The 25267-nt window shown below is 45.0% G+C and overlaps 1 protein-coding gene across 22 annotated transcripts in view; it reads left to right on the top strand.

Annotated features, from left to right (window-relative positions):
• The window catches only part of OTOF (otoferlin), a 500270-nt gene that overhangs the window by 150774 nt on the left and 324229 nt on the right, over window positions 1-25267 (top strand). For all 22 annotated transcript variants that reach the window (XR_012243739.1, XM_073625193.1, XM_073625192.1 and 19 more), the window contains exon 3: window positions 23105-23193. Coding sequence is in view for 21 of the 22 variants with exons in the window: in XM_073625193.1 (XP_073481294.1) it covers window positions 23105-23193 (89 nt within the window). In the remaining variant the exon portion in view is untranslated. The remainder of the gene's footprint in view (window positions 1-23104; window positions 23194-25267) is intronic.

Raw genomic sequence — 25267 nt, forward strand, 5'->3', positions numbered from 1 at the left:
CTCACCGGCGTCGTCCCTCTTTTGAGCAGAGTCACCGGCATGCTTCCCTCTCTTAAAACACCTGGACAATATATGGGCTCCCCCTTACCCAGAGCACTCGTGCTTGAACTTTTATGCTGCTCCAAATTTACAGGAGCCCTCATTGCACTGCCAGCATACTCCCCACTTCTTTCCGGCCGGCAGTCCTGAGGAATGTGTACCCCCGGCCTTCCCCTGAAAAAACTGAGGCGGGGCCCTCGCTGAAGACATAAGCCTCATCCAGAGGCTAATATCTTTATGATCCCAATGCAGAGACGGGCGGACTGCTCTGCGCTGTCTGAACTGCTCGTTGTATCTAAGCCAAGCAGTATCACCGTACACCCCATGTGCCCCTCCTATAGCGTCCATGTAACAGAACAAAGCCGAGCAATGCTCGGGGTTCTTCTCACCAATAACGCTCACCATAATGGCAAACGCTTGCAGCCAGTTAACAAATGTACACGGTATAAGCCTGTACCTCCTTCTTTCCTCGTTCTCCTTCTTGGAATCATCAGGTTTCACCCTGTCCAAGTTAATTTTTTCCAATGGCAGTAGCGAAAAATCTCCACATACTCGCCCTTGTAAATCTTATCCCGGACTTCCTGTTTTAGATGAGCTCCCAGCAGGCCCTCTAAGTAGAGGTATACCTCGCACTTTGCCGCGTTCGCAGTCCTGACCATATTGGTCCTCTCCGCCTTCTCCGTATCCCCTTTTTCCCCTGCCTTCTCGGTGACCACTCCTACCCCTGACTGCACGGGTATCGGAGCTGCCGGGGGCATCTCCACCCCAGATCCCCCAGTTCCTCCAACCACTGCCTCAAATCTACCTAACAACGCCCGCAGGCCCTCCAATAAATCCGTCAGCTGCCTGTGCCCTGCCCCCTGCTGGCCCAGCGTATCCCCCCCGACTGTATCAAAGGAACTGCTGGCCTAACCGTACCCGCAGCTACCACCCCTAACACATCCTGCAATGCATCAGACAAAGACAAATTAACCATTGACTTACCGGGCTGACCAGGAGCTCCCCCAACAGCCGCCGCGTTGCTCTCCATCGCTGGTACTAGTGGTTCCTCCTCCCCTGATGCTTTCCCTTCTGACCTCTCATCCTGTTCCAGGATGGGTGGCATAGCAAGCCCCCCGGGAGATGAAATCCCTAAGGCCGTGGTGCTTGGCAGTTGTGGGGCCCGCTTCACCCCCGAAATTCCTCCTTCTCCAGACCGGCGTCACTGACCTGACCTGGCGATGTCCTGGCTGTCATGTGTTGTTCTTCCTCCGCCATCTTGTCCCACCGAGCGCTGTCCCGGTAGGCTCCGCCCCCTCACCGACTTCCCGATCTCCCGCTCCACCACCTCCGTGTCTCTGCTCGGCTCTCCGTCCCTCATCATCTCCCCCCTCTGATCGCTGTGTGCGGATGGGGATGCCGCCCTGCTTCCTGACCCACGATGTCCGTGCGGGGAACCGGCGCCATGTTGGCCCGTGGCCTCACCCACTGGATTAGGCAGGCGGCGTGTGGACCACCCAGGGCCTGCTGAAAGCTGTGGCTGATGCTGTTTTGCCGGGGGAAGCGATCGCTCCTCTGTCGGGCTTCTGGGGAGGTGAATGGGTCTAGATGCAGGCCCTGGTGAAAAGCACGCTGGAGGCCGCGACCTCCGCGATGGGACACCTCACCTGACGGGGATCCGTCTGTCTCATCCTCCATGAGCTCAGCGCCTGTCTCTGCAGCCACTCTGGTATTGCTTCAATCTCTGCCATCATGGAGGAGCAGTGAGAAAAACTGCCTCCTCCTGTAAGTTCATCTTCACACTGACCCTTTGCACCGCCCCCTCTATAAATATAACCACTCCCCTTTGGCAAAAACTTCTTTCTTACCTTCCCCTTTCTTGCCACTCCCATTACTCCTTTCCACATTAACCCCATATGTGTCTCCCTTAGACACACTGTCATGCCCGGCCCTACACTATCCCTCCTTGCAGTCCTTTCGTTCCGGGCCTCACTTTACAAGCAGTGTAAGTACCTGTATGTGATTTGGTATCAGCCTCTTGAAAAGAGGGAGAAGCAGCAGAAGGAACCAATCAGGTGCAATGCAGCATACCTCCTAACTGTCCCTGATTTGGAGCAATGTCCCTCTGTCCCTCATGCCTCCTCATTTGTCCCTCATTTTGGTCTGATCTATATAGATGTATATAAAATGCACTTTTTATCTTTCAAAAAGTGTTTCCCAGTGCTGAACCTTTCATCTGATTTCTAAATTGCTGCATTTGTACATTTTAAAAGCCAATATAAAGGAATAGTAGTGGTACAAAAAAAAAAACACTTGTGGATTTATTTAACCTTTCTTTTGGGTTAATTCTCCTTTAAGGGGGTGTGGTAGGGGGCGTGTCCTATGCCTACATACATTTGCTAGTAGGTGTCCCTCATTCCCATCTCAAAATGTTGGGAGGTATGATGCAGTGTTCATGTAATAGCGAGGAACATGCTAATAGGAGGTGAGAGCAAAGTGACAGAAGGAGGAGCTCACCAGCCTGCTGCTTTCCATTTCAGTGTCCAATCACAGAATGGGGGATGGGCAAAACTTATAAGTGCTACTTAAAGTGGATGTAAAACCTCACATATACCCAGTGAAGTGAACAGCCTCAGATGATACACAGAGATGAAAAAAATTTCCCTATATAAGTTGTACATGTATATCTGCTGTCTTCAGCTTTATATACTGTTTAGAAAGTGCACGTCCTGTTAGAATTTTCTCTTCCTGTTCCAGCAGGGGGAGGGGAGTCTTGCCATACACTGTGAGACAGCGGATTGGAGGAAAGGGACACACCCCCTCTCCTCATAGGCAGAGACTTGCAGAGCTGTGCTGTGAATGGACCAGCTCTTTGCTAATCCATTTATAGCACCCGCCCTGACACAAATTTTAGGCTGGGTTTTATCACAGTTGCTGATAACAGAAGAACGGAGCAGGAGAAAGCAACAGGACTTAGTGCTTTAAAGAGAGATAAGAAAACACTACAGATATGTGTGTCCAGCTCAAATTTCATGAATCGGGTTTACATCCACTTTAATTAAGCAAAGAAAAATCAGATCTCCTACCTGGCTGTGTGGCAGAGCTGTGTAAATCTCAGAACTGGCTGAACAGAAATACAAATAACTGGCAGGTAAAAAAAAGCTCCATTATATGTATTTCATCTGTTTGCCTGGAGTTCAGCTTTAAACCCTCTGTCAAGTTTTTATTGCTGTCTTTGGGGAGATTCACTTTCTTTTTTTATCTCTCTAGTTATCCACTTTAACCACTTTAGGACCACTGACAGTGCTTTTACTGAGGGCAGGCGGCGCGGGCAGGCTTAGCAACGTATAAATATGTTGATGCGCACTGATGCACCCCCTGGGGCGCACAACGCACTGCTCCCGTAACTGCTGTGTCCGCCAGACACAGCGGATTATAGTTCCAAGTTCATTTGGTACAGTAATGCATGACCCCGCAATTGTCAGTTAAAGTGTGGGTGGTTGTTGTTGGAGAACAAAGAGAGGGGTTGAGAGAACTTTAGAACTTTGAGCCTATTTTGGAGGATTTAAAATGTTTTATAATATGTATATTCTAAGGAATGATACACATGTTTGTGAATGTTATGTTATGGGTTTTTTTTATATAAAAATGTAATAAAAAAGAGTTTAAACACTAAAAAAAATAAATAAAAATAAAGAGGAACTGCAGTCTGCTCACATAATTTGTAATAAAAACATTTTTGCCATTCTAAAGCTTCCCTCCAACCACTTTGCATATTATTTTATATATACCTCGATTACTGCAACTCCCTCCTCATTAGCTTACCTCTACAAACTCTATCACCCCTTCAGTCCATCATGAATGCTGCTGCCAGACTCATCCACCTTACCAGCCGCTCTGTCTCTGCTACTCCTCTATGTCAATCCCTCCACTGGCTTCCGCTCACCCAACGAATTCAATTCTAAATACTAACAACTACCTACAAAGCCATCCACAACTCTGCCCCCAGCTACATCACTGACCTAGTCTCAAAATACCGACCTACTCATTCTCTTCGTTCTTCCCAAGACCTCCTGCTCTCTAGCTCCCTCATCACCTCCTCCCATGCTCGCCTCCAGGACTTTTCCAGAGCCTCTCCAAGCCTATGGAACTCCCTACCCCAATCTATCCGTCTATCTCCTACTCTATTAGCTTTTAGATGATCCCTGAAAACCCTCGTCTTCAGAGAAGCCTATCCTACCCACACCTAACAGATGTATTTTCATTTTGTCCATCTGATCATCCCCCACAGCTACTACCCTTTGTTCCACTTGACCCTCCCTTCTAGACTGTAAGCTCTAACGAGCAGGGCCCTCTGATCCCTCCTGTATTGAATTGTATTGTAATAATACTGTCTTCCCGATGTTGTAAAGCGCTGCCCAAACTGTTGGCGCTATATAAATCCTGTATAATAATAATAATAATAATAATAATAATATACTGTGATTCTGTACTTGCCAAATATGCTGCAAAAATCTCCCTCCACTGAGTCTGGCTGCAACCATTTTAACTGTGGGCAGCTGAAGCTGCTGCCTGTCCACTTCCTGGATTTACACAGACACACACCTCCAGCTCTGCAGCTCTCATTAACCCTCTTATGACTCACCCCCCCCCCTCCCTTCCTGGCAAACTCTCACGAGTGATAGAGAGAGCTGTGCATGATGTTATATGCCTAGGCTAATGACCAGACAAGAAATGGGAAATGGGCCGGCTAAGGTATTTACTGGCAGAAAAAAATGTTTTACTATCCAAAGTTAAAATAACAAGGGCAGAAGATTTAATAGATGGAAAGTTTAAAAAAAAAAATGACTGAAGGTCCGCTTTAAAGTAGCGCATCGCTGTATAGCAAAGAACGCCCTGGTCATGAAGGGTGTAAAACCTTCCAGAGGTCAAGTGGTTAAAGCTGAACTTCAGGATAAGCAACTATTATCTATATACAAAAATCATGTGTATTTATCCTGGGATCTCTGTGTGCTTTGTGTATTTCTTCCAGATCTGTGCAGTAATCCAGTGTGAGACTTCCTGTAATAAAGACCGATCACTGTTGTTCTCTCTCCTTGTGCAGAGTGACTGGTCTTGTCTCCGCCTTCTCCTATAGTTTTCTGCAGGCAGCCTGTAGTGGGTGGGGCCTGCTGGACCCCTCCCACAGCTCTGCTCTCTGCACAGGCTATGTACAGCAGTTTTTACATGGTAATATCTGGGTTTGAAAGGCGTTTGGTGTACAGAAAGTGAATGTGTGGCTGTTGAGGAATATATATATATATATATATATGTGTGTGTAAAATAAAAAATTGTTCTTAAGCCTGGAGTTAAGCCTTAACCTGAAGGAAGAGTTGATGACCATCACCATCATTGCCAGTGTTTTTGTCAGGAAAGCTGGCTATCGGGTAATTACTTGTTTTGGTTGTGCCACAAATGAGCCATCTAGGCACAGACTTGCTGTAAGGAAATGCCATCGTATTAGCTGCAGCACCGGCAATCCTTCGGAGAGGTTTCCTGAATGTGGGCTAATCGTAGACCTTTCCCCGTAGGAAAAGCATTTGACATTTGAGCTCCTCACACAAATCGTGTTGGCTTATTAAGAGCCATACAATGTACACACGAGTCTATTCATCCCCCAAACAACAGCTGCGTTGGATCCTAACTCATTAGCCGCAGCTGGAAGCCTCCAGCTAGAAGATGAAATGAAGGCCTCGGCTTCCAGAAAGTGAATTACTTCAAACGTTCACATAACACGGCAGCGTGTTCCCTAATGGGGTATAAACCGCGGCATAGGTTTTATTTCCTGCTTACCCGTATCCGCCACTAAATAAAGATTCCTACAGAGGCAGGAACACACATCGGATGCGTTATTATGTCTGTGCTGGCCAAAACAGCAGGAGGAGAGGAAGGAGGACCTAACGAGAAACTAGGATGGTTTGGGGTCAATATTAGTTCAATTTTTTTGTAAGTTTGTATAAACTTTATGAATTGCATAATGTACCGTATTTATGGGTGTTTAACACGCGCCCCAAGTTTAGGAGGGAATTTTAGGAGGGAATTTTAAGGAAAAAAAATTTAAGGAAAAAAACTTTTTAAGGAAAAACAACTTACATTTAAATGCCCATCAATGCAGCCTTATCAGTGTCCATCTGCAGCCTTGCACAGCGTCCATCTGCAGCCTTGTTAGTGACATTTGCAGCCTTACCCAGGCTGCAGTTAAACTGCAGTGACTTGTCAGTGTCACTGCAATTTGAAAATGGCCGAGATACACAGAGCCAGTCCTGTGTATCTCAGCTCCTGTCGGCTTTTCTCGGCTTCGCTCATAGTCCCACCCAATCCCGCCCTATGATGGACATAACACAGGTCCAATGGCGTGACTGGGTGTGACTGTGAGCGGAGCCGAGCGCCACCCATATACATACATAGCCCAGTGTACTCGGCTAGGCTCGGCAAGCTCCGCTCACAGTCACGCCCAGTCCCTGTGTTATGTCCATCATAGGGCGGGACTGGGCGTGACTGTGAGCGGAGCTTGCCGAGCCTAGCCGAGTACACTGGGCTATGTATGTATATCGGCGGCCGCACTCGCTCCACTCACAATCAGCGGGGGGGGGGGGGGATCGGCGTATAACACGTACCCACCATTTTCCCCTGATTTTAAGGGGAAAAAAGTGTGTGTTATACGCCGATAAATATGGTATATCATATATGTAGATATACATGTGTAGCCAGGTGCTTGGCTAAGAACAGAGAGTGAGAGAAACTGACTGCAGCTGCTCTCTGTAGAGACGAACTGGTTATAAGCTATATCAGCAAGAGGAGTGAGCTGCTAAGCAGGAAGAGTTTAATAGACTGAGTCAGGCAGCATTGCACCATGGGAACTGTTGTCCAGAGGAGGGAAAATGTAAAATATATTGGTGGCCCTGCGCTTATGGCAATAAATGAACTGCTGCCCCTACTGGTACAACCACCTAAGTGGAATGTACAAGTGTTCAATAAGAAAAGGTAGGTGTGGAGCTGTTCTAGGGTACAGTAATTACATGCTCCTGTGTGACACTCTGGGGTTTATTTACTAAAACTAAAGAGTGCAAAATCAGTCACACTTGTGCATAGAAACCAATCAGCTTCCAGGTTTTATTGCCAAAGTTTAAAGCGGGATTCTGGCCAGCGAAGCATTTTTTTAAAGTCAGCAGCTACAAACACTGTAGCTGCTGACTTTAAATAAGTAGACTTACCTGTCCTGGGTGCCCGCGATGTCGGCTGGCCGAGGCCGACCCGTCCCTCGGCTCTCGGGTCCCGACACCGCCATCCTAACTAAGGGAAACAGGCAGTGGAGCCTTGCGGCTTCACTGCCAAGTTTCCTACTGCGCACGCGCAAGCGGCGCGGTGCTCTGTGAATGGCCTTGTGTTTTTCTGGGAACACACACAGTTCCCAGAAGGCAAAGGGGCCGCTCACCGAGGAGCAGGACGCGCAGCAGAATAGGAAGAGGCAGATTAGGAAGACTGCCTAGCAACAAGGGTTCAGGTAAGTTTAAAAACATTTTTTTTTTCAATTTTTTTTTTTCAATTTTTTTAGGATTTTTGGGATAGGTTTTTTTTTAGGGTGGCCCTCCACTTTAATTGAACAAGCTGAGGTTAGAAGCTGATTGGTTTCTATGCAGAAGTGTGACTGATTTTGCACTCTTTAGCTTTAGTAAATAACCCCTCTGCGTATCCCTATATTATTCTCCCACTAAAAATAATAAAAATCAGGGTTATTAAAACATGCTTTAAAGTTTCAAATGCTTAGTGCAAACACTACTATGTGCAGGTGCTGTCAATGCACATATGCAAGAGTAAATGAGTGTGTTGTATTTAGAAAAGTAAAAAAACGACTAAAGTGACAGGTGCTCTTCAAAGCTGTGCTTTAGGGTCCTTTCACACTGGAGTGGTTTGCAGGCGCTATTGCGCTAATAATAGCACCTGCAAACCGACCCGAAAGTGCCGCTGCTGTCTCTCCAGTGTGAAAGCCCTCGGGGCTTTCACACTGGAGCGGTGCGCTAGCAGGACGGGAAAAAAAGTCCTGCTAGCAGCATCTTCGGAGCGGTGAAGGAGCGGAGTGTATACCGCTCCTTCACCGCTCCTGCCCATTGAAATCAATGGGGCAGCGTGGCTTTACCGCTGGCAAAGCGCCTCTGCAGAGGCGCTTTGCGGTGGTTTTTAACCCTTTCTCGGCTGCTAGCGGGGGTAAAACCGCCCCGATAGCGGCCGCATACCGACGGTAAAGCGCCGCTTACAATAGCGGCGCTTTACTGCCGACGCCGCCCCAGTGTGAAAGGGGCCTTAGTGATATTCATATATATAAAAACATATTTTCATGCAAAAAGATATATATACGCTGTGATCATAAACAGTCCATATTTCATTACAGAATATCAAAATAGAGAAAATAAAAAAAAATGAAAAAAAGTTGAAAAAAATTATTAAATAAAGTGACAGGTGCTCTTCAAATCTGTGCTCCATGCTCCTTATAGATCCCCTATAGGTATTACACTCAACGAATCATTCACCCCACACGGGGTATCTCGCTTTCACAATATCTGCCACTGTGCAGCAATACTATAGCAAGATATAGCTGACACAGCAGATAAAGATCTACTGATTGCTGCACAGTGGTAGATACTGTGAAAGCGAGATACCCCTGTGTGGGGTGAGTGGTTCGGGTGAGTGCAATACATACATATATATATACTGTATTTATTGGCGTATAACACTCACTTTTTCACCAAGAAAATCAGGTGCAAATAGTGTGTGCGTTTTATATGCCAATACTTCAATTTTAGCTGCCTCGGAGGGGACAGGGAGGGAGCGGGACGAGCGTCATCAGATTACATACAGTGAGAATCTCCTGTTTACTTGGCGTCCTTTGTAATAGGAAGTCCCGTCTCCTGGGCCACCATTGGACCACTGTTCTGTCTATCATAGGAGATTATCACTGTATGTAATCTGTCGGTGCTCGTCCCGCCCCCCCCCCCCCCTCCCCCATCCGCTCTAGGCTGTAGATGGGCATCGATCAGACAGCACTGATTCCAATGGTGAGGCTGCTGCATTGAAGGCCATGGTGAGGCTGCTGCATTGAAGGCATTGGTGAGGCTGCTGCATTGATGGCAATGGTGAGGCTGCTGCATTGATGGCAATGGTGAGGTTACTGCATTGATGATGAGGCTACTGCATTGAAGGCATTGGTGAGGCTACTGCATTGAAGGCATTGGTGAAGCTGCTGCATTGATGGCAATGGTGAGGCTGCTGCATTGATGGCAATGGTGAGGCTGCAGATGGGCATTAATCAGGCTGCATTGATGGCACTGGTGAGTCTGCAGATGGGCACTGACCCTTATTTTGTTTCAAAGTTCCTTATTTAAAATGTAAGATTTTTTCCTGAAACTTCCCTCTTAAAATGAATGTGTGTGTTATACCCCTGTGCGTGTTATACGCCGATAAATACAGTATATATATATATATATATATATATATATATATATATATAATATTCTGGAATGAATTATGGACTGTTTATGATCACAGCGCATATATATCTTTTTGTAGGAAGATATGTTTTTATATAAACTAGTATCACTAAGGCACGGTTTTGAAGAGCACCTGTCACTTTAGTGTTTTTTTGTTTACTTTCTGATTACAACACACTCATTTACACTTGCATATATGCATTGACAGCACCTGCACATACTAGTGTTTGCACTAAGCATTTGACACTTTAAAACACGTTTTAATAACCCTGATTTTTATTATTTTTAGTGGGAGTATAATATAGGGATACACCGAGGGGTGTATTTACTAAAGGCAAACTGACTGTGCACTTTGCAATGTGCAGTTGCACTCTACAAGAGCAGTTGCTCCAGAGCTTAGTAAATGAGCAGAAGCTCTGCTGACTTCCATTATCCAATCACATGCAAGCAAACATGCTGTTTTTTATTTTCCTCTGCATGTGATTGGGTGTTCTTTGCAAAGTGAAGCTTCACCTTATTTACTAAGCTCTGGAGCAATTGCACCTGCAGAGTGCAACTGTACTTTGCAAAGTGCAGAGTCTAGTTGCCTTTAGTGAATCAACCCCAGAGTGTTACATAGGGGTTGCAATCATTGCACCCTAGAACAGCGCCACACCTACCCTTTCTTATTTAACAGAGGAGGGAGACTCTACTGTAATTAAGAGCTTTTGATCTTCATTTCTTAGAAAGAGATTGTCAGGAGCTGAAAGAGCTGAATTTTCTCTGTACAGGACACAGCTTTCTCTTGCCATGAGGGAGACCGAAGAGTGCACATCGTTGTCCAGTGTGCACCACCACTGCTGCATCTCAGTGGCATGAGCGGGATTCAGAGAGCTGAGTTCCAAAAGCTAGACTCATCTAGGTGCAGAGCAGAGAGTGGACTAATTGGTGTATGTGACTGCATGGTGAGCTGTAATATCACTTGGACTGGTGAGCTGCTTCGGTGAGGATTTACTATCTGCTGCTAGAGAGAATGAGCCCTGTAGGAACTGACTTTAGAGCCATCTAGTAGCAGTATTGCTGCCTGCAGGCTTGACTGGGACTTTTCTCATGTGCACCACTAGTACAACTGGGCCCCAACTAGCTGGCTTAAGAGTTAGGAACAAAGACTTTCCCTTTACAGCTGCTACACAGACTTACACCTATTGCTTATGTTAAAGGGTACCTGTGTTAAGAGGTACCTCCCAGGGGACAGTGGGGGTTATTTACAAAAGGCAAATCCACTTTGCACTACAAGTGCACTGAAAGTGCACTTGGAAGTGCAGTCGCTGTAAATCTGAGGGGGACATGCAAGGAAAATAAAAACCATAATTTTAACTTGCACATGATTGGATGATAAAATCAGCAGAGCTTCCCCTCATTTCACATCTTCCCCTCATATCTACACTTGCAGTGCAAGGTGGATTTGCCTTTCATAAATAACTCCCATTGCACCATATCCTAGGCATTGTCCTATAGTGTACTCTAGACTATTGTATTATTAGTCACATTGCAGTTAATAATCATATGCACTATTTATTGCTGACTTTCCTGAGTTATAAATTAATCCCAGTCTAGTGGTACAGAAATCTGTTCTAAATTACCTTGCATTATCATTATGCTGCCTAGCCGACAGTGTCTGAACCTACCTACTGTATGTTCATTTATTCTCAAAGCACCATTTATTCTAACCCGTACCAATACATTGAGTTCATTTACCGCTAAATGGTCTGCTGTCTATTTCCTAGATTCACAGCCAAATTAAAAGTATGTGTACATAGGTGTGTGCATCCTATTGCATTAGAGTGTGCACCCCAAAGCTCAAGCACACAGTTATGAATGAACACAGTGAGTGAGTGTGTTCACTGTGTTCATTTAGAAAAGGAAGGGGCCAGTAAATTACATATTGGGGTTGATTTACTAATGGCAAAAAACTGTGCACTTGCACAGGTACAGTTGCACTCTGAAAGTGCAGTTGCTCCAGAACTTAGTAAATGTAGTAAAGCTCTGCTTATTTCCATCATCCAATCATGTGCAAGCAAAAATGCTTTTTTTTTTAATTTTCCTCTCATCTGATTGGGTATACATGGTAAGTTGAAGCTTTACCTCATTTACTAAGCTCTGCAACTGCACCTGTGCAAGTGCATAGTCTATTTGCATTTAGTATATCAACCTCATTGACTAGCCCTTTCCCCCCGCTCTCCATTCTGAAACATCCCCGCAGCAGCCAAGGAGAGAGGACAGAAGAAGAGGAAAGCCAGCAGCACTGCGGAGGGGGGCAACAAGGGGAGAGGTCCAGAAAATAGGGTGAATTTGCACTGCACAGAGAGATTAGCGTGTGCCCAGGCACACCTAGCACAGCCTCTGTACATGCTTATATATTTGTACATGTATTCTTATAAGTGCTTGTAGTAACTTTCAATCAACCAGCTATGTTGGAGGGTCTGAGGATGCTTTTGGAGCCATGGGACAGAACAGAGAACCCAAATTACTAAGTGGCTCTTGCCAGGGTAGTGTTATGTGAAGGATAAGCATGAGTGTGGTCTGAACTTGGTTTCAGACCAAACCCAGAAGAAAGCTGCCAGTGCCACCCGTTTAACTGTAGCCATGGCAATGTGGGGTGTTGTGAGGGCATCAACACTTTATAGCTATGTACCGGAATTTTAATTCGCTATTGTCCCACAACTGGGTGGGCTTGGGGCTCAGTGAAATTTTTGACATTTTGTCATGTTACAACCAAAAATGTAAATGTATTTTTTGGGGATTTTATGTGATAGACCAACAAAAAGTGGCACATATTTGTGAAGTGAGAGGAAAATGATAAATGTTTTTCAACATTATTTACAAATAAAAAAATATCCGAAGCTGTGAACATCTCACGAAGGACTGCAAACCTGACATGGCCGTCCACCTAAACTGACAGGCCGGGCAAGGAGAGCATTAATCAGAGAAGCAGCCAAGAGGCCCATGGTGACTCTGGAGGAGCTGCAGAGAACCACATCTCAGGTGGGAGAATCTGTCCACAGGACAACTATTAGTCGTGCACTCCACAAATCTGGCCTTTATAGAAGAGTGGCTAAAATAAAGCCATTGTTGAAAGAAAGTCATAAGAAGTCCCATTTGCAGTTTGTGAGAAGCCATGTGGGGGACACAGCAAACATGTGGAAGAAGGTGCTCAGGTCAGATCTGACCAAAATGTAACTTTATGGCCTAAAAGAAAAACGCAATGTGTTGCAGAAAACTAACACTGCACATCATCCTGTACACACCATCCCAACCGTGAAACATGGTGGTGGCAGTATCATTTTGTGGGGATACTTTTTTCAGCAGGGACAGGGAAGCTGGTCAGAGTTGATGGGAAGATTATTGGAGCCAAATACAGGGCAATCTTAGAAGAAAACCTGTTAGAGTCTGCAAAAGACTTGAGACTGGGGTGGAGGTTCACCTTCCAGCAGGACAACGACCCTAAATATACAGCCAGAGCTACAATAGAATGATTTAGATCAAAGCATATTCATGTGTTAGAATGACCCAGTCAAAGTCCAGACCTAAATCCAATTGAGAATCTGTGGCAAGACTTAAAAATTGCTGTTCACAGACACTCTCCATCCAATCTGACAGAGCTTGAGCTATTTTACAAAGAAGAATGGGCAAAACTGTACCTCTCTAGATGTGCAAAGCTGGTAGAGACATCCCCAAAAAGACTTGCAGCTGTAATTGCAGCGGAAGGTTCTTCATCAAAGTATTGACTCAGGGGGCCTGAATACAAATGTACACCATACTTTTCACATATTTATTTGTAAAAAATGTTGAAAACCATTTAGCATTTTCCTTCCACTTCACAATTATGTGCTACTTTTAGTTGGTCTATCGCATAAAATCAACAATAACATTAATTTACATTTTTGGTTGCAACATAACAAAATGTGGAAAATTTCAAGGGGTATGAATACTTTTTCAAGGCATTGTGTGTATATATATATCTATATATATATATAGATATATATATATATATCTATATATATATATAGATATATATATATATCCTTATATACAGTATATCTGTGTGCAATGAGCAAATGTATCTTAAGTATAGACCCAATCACTAAAATCTCATACGAGCTTTGACATGTTAATGTCCTTTTCAAAAGTCATATTTAATATTTTTAAATCCGTTATTCACCTTTATCTGGTGATCCTGCCATGAAAGTCTTTAGTCAGACACTTTCTGGTAAAAGGTGACAACTGTCTCCCAAATGTGCCTTTGTGTTGTCACACTGTCACAAATGCCCCTGTTAAAGACTACAAGAGGCCATTTCAACACACATTAAGCAGATGACTGTTGTCACCATCAGGAACCTGCCCTCAGAAATGTAATGCAGCCATTACTAGAGCGTTTAGAGACAGACAGTGGCTACAAAGAGGCTGTAGGACATCAGCAGTACTTAAATGCTACAAAGATTTTAAAAAAAAAGGGGGGGGGGAGCCACATATTTTATTTTTCATCATGCCAATTGTTTATATAACACAAGCTAAAGCTAAATGTCATTCAGTTAGGGTTTACATCTACTTTAATATTAAAGGGTCAATATAGTGTGCATTCTTTCTAATCTTAGTAGATTGTACTATAAGACTATAATACACATGGCCACTTCAAGACTGAGTGAGACAAATGTTGGCCCCAGAGCTTGCACTTTATCCTGATGGCAGCAGTGCAGAGGAGGCAGGTGGTATCCAGCTATGACTATGAATTAGAAAGGCTGGCACAAGGAGAAGATAACATTTGCTGTGCCCAAGGGGGGTGCAGGTTGCCTGCCTACACTGAGCAGACAGATGGGGCACACAGGATCTGGAATCAGATATTCTCATGTCATCAGACAGGACTCATACAGCAATGGAGACAATGAATAAGTATAGGTAAAATAGACCCAAGCCCAATCACCAAAGTCTTATATAATCATTAACATGTTATTGTCATTTAAAAAGTCATTTTGAATCTTCCTAAATCTGCAGCGTTCATTAAAACAATACCCAATGATCCTGCCATGAAGGGCCTTGTTTAGGTGCTTCCTTCTCCCAGTTGCACTCCTGTGTTGTCACCCTATCACATTGCCTTTGATGGAGGTTGCAAGCAGCCATTTAAATACACATCAAACAAGCATGCTCCAGTGTTGTCACCATCAGGAAACTGACCCTGGAAATAACCAAACAACCATCTCTGGAGACATGGCTACAAATAGACTGCTGATGATCAGCAGCGCTGAGTTGGAACAAAGGATCAAAAAAAGCAAGTATTTTTTTAAAAAGAAACACAATAAACAAAATATAGAACAGCAAGTTTGTAATAAATTAAAAAGCCAAGTCAAAAAATACTTGTTGGTAAACTTTACAATAATATTGCTGAGTGTTCTCACTGATAATAATCTGGTACGTGATTGGTTGGGCAGATATCATTCAGCGTTCGGTTACTTGGTTGTCCACCCAGTTTGGGGTGAACTGGGGTGATGTGCAGGGACCGTAGTATGGTCTTAAAGTGGCCATAGATGGATAGAATTTCAGTAGAACAAGTCTTATGCCACGTACACACGACCGTTTTTTCCGGCAGAAAAGAAGGTCCGACGGAATCATTCCATCCGACATTCCGATCATATGTGGGCTTTATCGGACTTTTCCTTTCGAAAATTCTGACGGACCTAGAAATAGAACATGTTTCAAATCTTTCCGACTGAATCAGTTCCTATCGGGAAAACCGCTCGTCTGTATGCTGTTCCGATGGACCAAAAACGAGGCAAGGGCAGCTATTGGCTACTGGCTATTGAACTTCCTTTTTTCTAGTCCCGTCGTCTCTAGTCATCGTGTTCTAAACGATCAGACTTTGGTGTGATCTTGTGAAGGTAAGTCCATTTCAGCGGAACTCCGTCGGAACTCCGTCGAAAAAACTGTCAGAGTTTATTCTGACGGAAAAAACGGTCGTGTGTATGCGGCATTAGGAAAATTCTCCGAACATTCTGTAGTTCGAAAGATTTTGTTTGTTTTTAAAATTTGATTTTAGAATGAATGGACTTTACAGAACAAAATCCTCATGTACTGACATTCGTTCATTTAAGAAAAATTTTCATCCTCCTCCTTTGAATTTCTTGTCAAAAACAACATCGGTCTTGACTACTAATGGTTTGAAAAATGAACAAACTTACTTAGAACCTTCTTTTCCCAAGAATTTTCATTCAAAATTCTACCCATCTATGGCTATCTTTAGACTACTTAACTCCTAATAGAACCTGTGGGGATGTGGTTCATGAGAAAATTGATCTGTGAGAGCTTGGTGGGGAGCATCTAATACAGATAGTCATACAACTTGGCGATTAGCCATTATTGGTTGTAGATGAAGTGCTACTGCCAACATGCTTTGGGGGAGTGGGTCTCCTCCTTCTTCAGGGCTTGGACAGATATTGATCAGGGTTCTGTTGCTTTTTTGTCCACCCAGCTTGGGGTGCAGCCATGCAGCGGTGGTCATGTGTGGTGATTGTGTTATGGTTTTATGCTGCTCAACTCCTGAAAAAAACAGTAGGGATGTAGTTCAGGAGACAGTTTATCTGTGCGAGCTTGGTGAGGAGCACCTAATACAGATAGAACAACTTGGTGATTAGCACTTTTTGGGGATTATGTCTCCCTTGCTTCTGGGCATACATGTCAAACACAAGGCCCATGGGCTGGATTAAGCCCACCAGGCCATTTCATGTGGCTCTTGCACCTCTTCTGCAGCTTCGGCATCCCCCTCATCTCCACCCCTACCTTGTGTCAGCAGTTGACAGAAGAGAGGGGGACAGAACTCCCCTGCCAGATCCTGTGCTTCTCCGTGCAGCCAGGGAGAGGCTTGTCTCTGTCCCCCCCATCTCAGCAGTCAACCGCAGAGAGAAGGACAGAACTCCTCCCGCAGATCCTTCACCTCTCTGAGCAGTCGCAGTACCCCTCTCGTCTCCGCCTCCTCTGGTATTACATTTAGCAGACTCTAGCAGCTGACTCCAGCCCTCCTCTGGTCCTCCTCCAGACCCTGAAATTTCTGTTTCCCAGCTCCACCATAAGCTTTTTCCTGTGAAGTAAGGGAAGGTGGGGGACGCCTAACTTCGGATAGTAGGGGCGCTCTTGACATCCAAAGTTTGGGGGGTCCACTTGACATCTAGTCTTACATATACAACCGGCCCTTTGAGAATAACCATAATGCTGATGCGGCCCGCAATTAAATTGAATTTGACACTCCTGCTTTAGGGCTTGACCAGATATCGATCAAGGTTTAGTCCCTCAGTTGTCCACCCAGCTTGGGGTGCAATTTTGCAATGGTGGTGGTTTGCAGTGATCGCGTTATGGTCTTAAGCTGCAGGACTACTTCAGAACCAGTGTGGATGTACTTCATGAGACATTTGATCTGTGAGTGCATGGTGTGGAGTCACCAATACAGATAGTCATTCAACTTGTCAAACAGTCTTCATTGGTTGTTGATGGTTTGATACCGCCATCACGCTTTGGGGGTTTGGGTCTCCCCTTTCTTCAAGGCTTGGATAGATGTTGATCAGGGTTAGGTTACTTCTTTTGTCCACCCAGCTTGGGATGCAACCGTGCAATGGCAATGACCATGTAATGGTCTTAGGCTGCTCCACTGCAGGAGAACCAGTGTGGATGTAGTTCATGAAACAATTGATCTGTGAGTGTGTGCTGTGGAACACCTAATCAAGTCATACAACTTGGCAATTTATTTAAAGTCTTCATTGTTTGTTCATGGTGAGATTGTTTGTCATATGAGTAAACTGGCCTCTGAGTTCAGAAACTTGTGTTCTGTGTCGCCTCCAGTGTCATCATTCTTCAAACTGCCATTTTGTCATTAGTTTCTCATTTTACTCAGAAATCTCTCCTCCGGTCCCTGATACAGAAAGCTCGCACAGTGAACAGAAAATGTTAATCGCAGTGCTGGGAACGCCAGCGTAGAGCATAACTAATAAGTTGTTTCTCCTTCCCTCTCCAGTGTACAGTCTGTGTGCCATGATAAAGCAGAAATGAGGCCTTTGGGGTTTTTCTTCTCATGTATTGTGTCTCTATTCCTCTCTTGCCTTCATTAGCCACAAACTCTTTGTACCCAAATCTGCACTGATTATTTTCTGCCCTGTTCTTCACAGTCTGGAAACAATTACCAGCGTTGTCACTCTGGAATATTAAGATGCTTCTGGGCTTTGAATGGATTTCAGTATGGAAATAACCCGATGGTCTCAAGCTTGGCTGCGGGTTTCATTTTATGTCTTAGAAAGGAATATCAAGAACAATGGTGTAAAGGGTTCTGCGTATCAATACTATAATGGAGAATTCTGTTATATACAGTACTTAACTTTCCAGTAATATAAAGATGTGCATGCTTTGTAATGTATAGTGGGGAAAATAATTATTCGATCCCCTGCAGATTTTGTAAGTTTGCCCACTTACAAAGAAATTAAGGGTTTGTAATTGTTATCATAGGTGTATTTTAAATGATAGAGACATAATCTCAACCAAAAGTCCAGAAAAAAACACAGGATACAATTGTTATAAGTTGAGTTGCAGTTCATTGACTAAAATAAGTATTTGATTCCCTACCAACCAACAATAATTCTGGCTCCCACGGACTGGCTACGGTATGTACTCATGTGGTACACAGATTAGTCCTGTCAATTTAGGAAGGTGCTCCTAATGACAACTTGTTATGTGTATAAAAGACACCTGTCCACAGAATCTCTTTCTTCCATTCAAACCTTGCCATCATGGGCAAGACCAAAAAGGTCTGTCAATAGACGTCAAGTACAAGAATGTAGACCTACATAAGGCTGGAATGGGCTACAAGACCATCAGCAATAAGCTTGGTGAGAAGGAGACAACTGTTGGAGCGATTATTCGCAAATCAAAGAAATACAAAATAACCATCAATTGCCCTTGCTCTGGAGTTCTATGCAAGATTTTGCCTCATGGGGTAAGGATGATCATGAGAAAAGTGAGGGAGTAGCCCAGAACTACACGGGAGGAGCTTGTGAATGATCTCAAGGCGGTTGGGACCACATTTACCAAACAAACCATTGGCAACACAATACGCCTCCATGGATTGAAATCTTGCAAGGTCCCCCTCCTCAAGAAGGCACATGTACAGGCCGTCTGAAGTTTGCCAATGAACATCTAAATGATTCAGAGAAGGATTGGGAGAAAGTGCTGTGGTCAGATGAGACCGAAATTGAGCTCTTTGGCATTAACTGGACTTGCCGTGTTTGGAGGAATAAAAATACTGACTATGACCCTAAGAGCACCATCCCTACAGTCAAGCATGGAGGAGAAAACATTGTTTTGGTGCTGTTTCTTTCCTAAAGGCATATCTGCTGACTTTGCCGCATTGAGGGGCCAATGGACGGGGCCATTTATTGTAAAATCTTGGATGAGAACCTTCTTCCCTCAGCCAGGACACTGAAAATGGGTGGGGGGGTGGGTCTTCCAGCATGACAATGATCCAAAACATACCACCAAGGCAACAAAGGAGTGCCTCAAGAAGAAGCACATTAAGGTCATGGAGTGGCCTAGCCAGTCCCCAGAACTTAATCCTATAGAAAATGTATGGAGGGAGCTGAAACTTTGAGATACCAAGCGACAGCCAAGAAATCTTAAGGATTTAGAGAAGATCTGTAAAGAAGAGTGGACCAAAATCCCAGAGATGTGTGCAAACCTGGTAACCAACTATAAGAAACATCTTACATCTGTGCTTGCCAACAAGGGTTTCTCCACCAAGTATTAAAAAGGAGTTCCGCCCGCCCCTTTAAAAATGAAAAGTCAGCAGCAAGTGGGGAAGGGGACCTGTCAAAAACAGGTCCCCATTCCCCCCATTCCCCCCTCCCCCCTGAAAGGTGCCAAATGTGGACCGGGGGGGGGGGGGGGGCGTATGGAGCAGACGAATAAGCGGAAGTTACACTTTTGGGTGGAACTCCGCTTTAAGTCATGTTTTGCTTGGGGATCAAATATTAATTTTGTTCACTGAACTGCAACTCAATTTATAGCATTTGTATCATGTGTTTTTTCTGGATTTATGATAAAAATTATAGACCCTTCATTTCTTTGTAAGTGGGCAAACTTACAAAATCTGCAGGGGATCAAATAATTATTTTCCCCACTGTACATGTTATCAACTTGTAATAAGACACAATGTGGTCTATGAACACCTGACCATCACACCTTTAGTAGCTTGTTGGAAATCCCATTCCAAATCCTCGAACACTAATATGTAGTTGGTCTCTCTTTGCAGCTATAACAGCTAGGGATGCACCGATACCAATACCAGTATCGTTGCCGAAACCGAGTATTTTCACTAGTACTCGTACTCTTGAAAATGCTCCCTATACCAAAACCAATACTTTGCGCTGCGATTTATGTCAATACAAAATGAGTGAGCGCAAATTGCACTGAAAAGAATTGCATGTGATTTGAACAGGAATGCATTGTGATTTATGTAAAAATTGCATGCTGTTTCCCGCACTGCTCCTGTGTGAACCCAGGCTTGTCATAGTGAAGTTCATACAGGAGCGGTGCGGGAAACCGCCCTGCATGATGGGTTCCACCAACTCCGGCTTTCATCTGAATGTGGACATCTGTGGCTGCGGCTCCTTGCCTCTCCCATGGCTTTGTTCTCTCCCCCAGCCTCCAGTGCTTTGAGCCATCTCCTAGTGCTGACAGTATGGATTACAAGGATTTTAATTAATCAGCACCGTCACATGGACAGTGCTGACCATTTAGAAGCCGTCTAGCCCGTACTGTCAAGAGAGGAGAGAAAGCCGTGGGGATTTCAAATCTCCAGACTGGTGAAGTGGCATTTCAGCATCTGACAGCGGGGGATCGCGGCAATCTGGTACAGTGGGACCGGGGGGAGTGCGGAAGGTGGTCCAAAGTGGATGGCTCAAACCGCTGGAGCCTGGGGGGGGGGGAGCTACTGGAAATGTGGGGAACAAAGCAATGGGAGAGGCAGGAGGAGCCCAAGCTGTAGCCGCAGTTGTCCGCAGTCGGATGGCAGCCGGAGCTGGTGGAACCTGTCATGCAGGGATGTTTCCCCACTCCTTTGTGAACTAAGGCTCAAAATCACTATGACAAGCTTGGGTTCACACAGGAGCGGTGGGGAAACTGCATGCGATTTGGACAGGAATCGCACTCCATTCCCGTTCAAATCACGTGCAATTTTTGCAGTGCGATTTGTGCCCATTCATTTTGTATGGATGTAAATCGCACTGCAAAGTATCGGTACTCGTTATTGGCTAGTACTTGACCGAAAGTATCAGTACTTGCCGATAAAACAAGGGTATCAGTGCATCCTTAATCCTTCATTCTTCTGGGAAGACTTTCCACGAGATTTTGATGTATAATATCTCACAAAAGTGAGTATACCCCTCACATTTTTGTAAATATTTTATTATATCTTTTCATGACAACACTAAAGAACTGACACTTTGCTACAATGTAAAGTAGTGAGTGTACAGCTTGTATAACAGTGTAAATTTGCTGTCCCCTCAAAATAACTCAACACACAGTCATTAATGTCTAAACCACTGGCAACAAAAGTGAGTACACCCCTAAGTGAAAATGTCCAAATTGGGCCCAATTGTCCATTTTCCCTCCCCGATGTCAAGTGACTTGTTAGTGTTACAAGGTCTCAGGTGTGAATGGGAAGCAGGTGTGTTAAATTTGGTGTTATCGCTCTCACTCTCTCATACTGGTCACTGGAAGTTCAACATGGCACCTTATGGCAAGGAACTCTCTGAGGATCTGAAAAAAAGAATCGTTGCTCTACATAAAGATGGCCTAGGCTATAAGAAGATTGCCAAGAACCTGAAACGGAGCTGCAGCACAATGGCCAAGACCATACAGCGGTTTAACAGGACAGGTTCCACTCAGAACAGGCTTCGCCTTGGTCGACCACAGCAGTTGAATGCACGTGCTCAGCGTCGTATCCAGAGGTTGTCTTTGGGAAATAGATGTATGAGTGCTGCCAGCATTGCTGCTGAGGTTGAAGGGGTGGGGGGTCAGCCTGTCAGTGCTCAGACTATACGCTGCACACTGCATCAAATTGGTCTGCCTAGCTGTCGTCCCAGAAGGAAGCCTCTTCTAAAGATGATGCACAAGAAGCCCGCAAACAGTTTGCTGAAGACAAGTCCACTAAGGACATGGATTACTGAAACCATGTCCTGTGGTCTAATGAGACGAAGATAAACCTTTTTGGTTCAGATGATGTCAAGTGTGTGTGGCGGCAACCAAGTGATGAGTACAAAGACAAGTGTATCTTACCTACAGTCAAGCATGGTGGTGGGGGTGTCATGGTCTGGGTCTGCATGAGTGCTGCTGGCACTGGGGAGCTACAGTTCATTGAGGGAACCATGAATGCCAACATGTATTGAGTGAAAAACAGAGGCTTCCCCTCTGAAAATGGTAATTGTTTGGCCTTCCCTGACAACAGTACTTTCTGAGAACAAACAGGCTTCAGGTAAAGTTAAGCTAGTCGAGCAGAATGCAGCCTAGTCGGTCTGCACCCAAAGGGAAGGCTTTCAGGAAGGATGGCTTGTCCCTGCACTTTCCCTACTTCTCCTGACCCTTTCTCTGACACTAAGCACTGTCCCTTGCAGACGGTTGACCTGTCCCTACTCTAGCCACTCACAAAATGCTTACCAAACCTGGGAGTCAGGTGCTTAAATAGGCTCTGCCTGATTCAAGATGGCCATGAATGTCACATGGAGTGCCAGTACCCAATCGGTAAGCTGCCTCTCTGTGACCGAGGAAACCAGAGAGGAACCAGGTTCTTCTCGACTTCCTCCTCCACCTGCACTGTCGCTGTGAATGAGCGCTACCTGCAGTGGAGAAAATAGACTACACCTGCCTACATGTTCCTGTGAAATTACCTCCATACACTGGCACAGAGCTGTGGCCACTGTTAGCCTGTTGTTCCTTTGTACAGGCTTCCCAGCTTCTGTTGTCTGCACACACACGTGGGCTCTCAGCCTCAGTTTTCCATAAGATACTTGCTGCACCATGCCCAGTTTGGTAGTGTGAATGAGGCCCAAAACTCAACTCAAGTATACTAGAAAATTAGCCTGGAGTGATTACCTTACTCTTTGCTCCTCTAACAGTCACCACTCTCCGATGCCCCCAGGATGTTGGCAGGCCTTCAATGTCCTCCCGTACAACGCAGAACTACTGGTCCCGCATTGTACAAGATGACATTGGAGGGCTTTTGACTGGAGGAGCAGATTTGGGGGAAAGGTCCTGTAGAAAAAAGCTTGTGGGAGCAAGCAAAAAGGTTTGTATTATTGCCCATTCCCTAAACAATAATTGAACCCTAGTAGAATTTCCCCTCAAGGTGATAATCTGTATTTACCACTATACAGCCTAATTCCTGAATATTTTGTGGGATGGTAGAAATGATTGCTATGAAAGTAGGACATGTGTAGTGTAGTTCATTGTGTGCAGGTAAGGCTCTGTTTGTTGATGGCTGCCTTCTCTTTTTGCAGACTTTCCGTTGGCCGATCGCCAGTAACATAGACGGGAATGAGATGCTGGAAATACAAGTGTCTAACTACAGCAAAGTCTTCACAAACAGGTCAGTGCTCCGTGTCCTCATCCCATGGCCTGTGGGTGCCCAGGTGATGCCATCAAGGTCATTGTCACACTGCAGGAGAGGAAACCTGCTATTACTGCATAAGATGTATAACATTAGAAGGAAAGTAATACACAACTGATTAACCTATTCTAAATATTTATATTTATCAAACTAAAGTCTTCCTATCCTGCCTTCTAAATCCATTCTATCAGTGCTTATCTCTGATCTACATTCCTCCCTCTTCTTCTTCCCCCATCCTTCCCTTTCTCTTTTCCCTTCCCTTTTTTCTTTTTACTTCTGTTTCCCTCTTTCCTTCTCTCTCTCTCCCTCCCGCCTTCCTTTCTCATTTCTCCCTCCTTTCTTTGCTTCCCTTTCCCTCCTTTCTTTACTTCTCTCTTCCTTCTCTTGCTTCTCTTATTACCATTCTCTCTTCTCCCTCCTTTCTTGCCTTCACCTTCCTGCCTCCTTCTTCTTGCCCTTATGCCGCGTACACACGGTCGGACTTTTCGTCTACAAAAGTCCGACAGCCTGTCCGACAGACTTCCTGCGGACTTTCGGCGGACTTGCAGCAGACTTTCTAACGAACGGACTTGCCTACACACGACCACACAAAAGTCCGACGGATTCGTACGTGATGACGTACACCGGACTAAAATAAGGAAGTTCATAGCCAGTAGCCAATAGCTGCCCTAGCATGGGTTTTTGTCCGTCGGACTAGCACACAGACGAGCGGATTTCGGGGTCCGTCGTAGTTACGACGTAAAGATTTGAAGCATGTTTCAAATCTAAAGTCCGTCGGATTTGAGGCTGAAAAAGTCTGCTGAAAGTCCGGAGAAGCCCACACACGATCGGATTACCAGCCAGCTTTAGTCCGTCGGCGTCCGTTGGACTTTTGTAGACGAAAAGTCCGACCGTGTGTACGCGGCATTATACATACCGTATTCCTACTCTTCTCCCCCCTCCTTCCTTCTCTCCCTTCTCTCCTTCTTTCCTTGCCTCTCTTCTCTCTTCCTCCTGCCTTTTTCTTTCTTCTTTCCACCTCCTTCCTTGTTAACCCACTCTTTGCTTCCATCCTTCCCTTCTCTCTTGCTCCTGGCTTCTTTTCCTTTTATACACCTTTTGTTATATTCTCTCTCCTTCTTTTCTATTTTTTTCCTTCCTTCCCTTCCCTTCCCTTCCCTTCCCTTTCCTTCCTTCCTTCCTTCCTTCCTTCCTTCCTTCCTTCCTTCCTTCCTTCCTTCCTTCCTTCCTTCCTTCCTTCCTTCCTTCCTTCCTTCCTTCCTTCTTTCTTTCCCCTTTTCCTCCTATCGTTTCTCCCTCCTTTCTTTAATTTTCTCCCCTACTTCTTCTTGATTTCTTGCTTTGCTTCATTTTATCCTTCTTTCCCATCCTCCTTACTTTGTTTGTTCCCTTCCCTCTCCTTTCTTCCATTCCCTCTCCTTTCTTCCTTTCCCTCTCCTTTTTTCCCTTCCCTCTCCATTCTTCCCTTCCCTCTCCTTTCTTCCCTTCCCTCTCCTTTCTTCCCGTCCCTCTCCTTTCTTCCATTCCCTCTCTTTTCTTACCTTCTCTCTCCTTTCTTCCTTTCCCTCTCCTTTCTTCCTTTCCCTCTCCTTTCTTCCCTTTCCCTCTTCTTTCTTCCCTTCCCTCTCCTTTCTTCCTTACCCTCTCTTTTCTTCCCTTTCCCTCTTCTTTCTTCCTTTCCCTCTCTTTCTTCCTTTCCCTCTCATTTCTTCCTCAGTACTTCCTTCCTCTCCCCACCAGTGGCTTACACAGTAGTTAATACATCACAGAGGTTCCAACCCTTCACCACTCTATTAAAACATATCACTGGCTGTGTCTGCAAATCCTTATTAGCTCTAAAGGTTACCACACATCTCACTGACTGTGCAGACTGTAAAGCCGGCCATACATGGTGCAAATTTCTTTCCTGCAACCACAGGTTGAAAGAAAGTTGCTTGATTCCTCCATCAACACCGATAGTGTTGACAGGGGAATCCCTCCTGCTGAGCCATTGTCTGCTCCCGGCGGGGGTTGAAGTGGTGGGGGTAGCCGTCCCTGCCAGGAGAAGACAGTT

This window comes from Aquarana catesbeiana, linkage group LG04 (assembly GCF_042186555.1).
Source record: "Aquarana catesbeiana isolate 2022-GZ linkage group LG04, ASM4218655v1, whole genome shotgun sequence".
Classification (NCBI taxonomy): domain Eukaryota; kingdom Metazoa; phylum Chordata; class Amphibia; order Anura; family Ranidae; genus Aquarana; species Aquarana catesbeiana.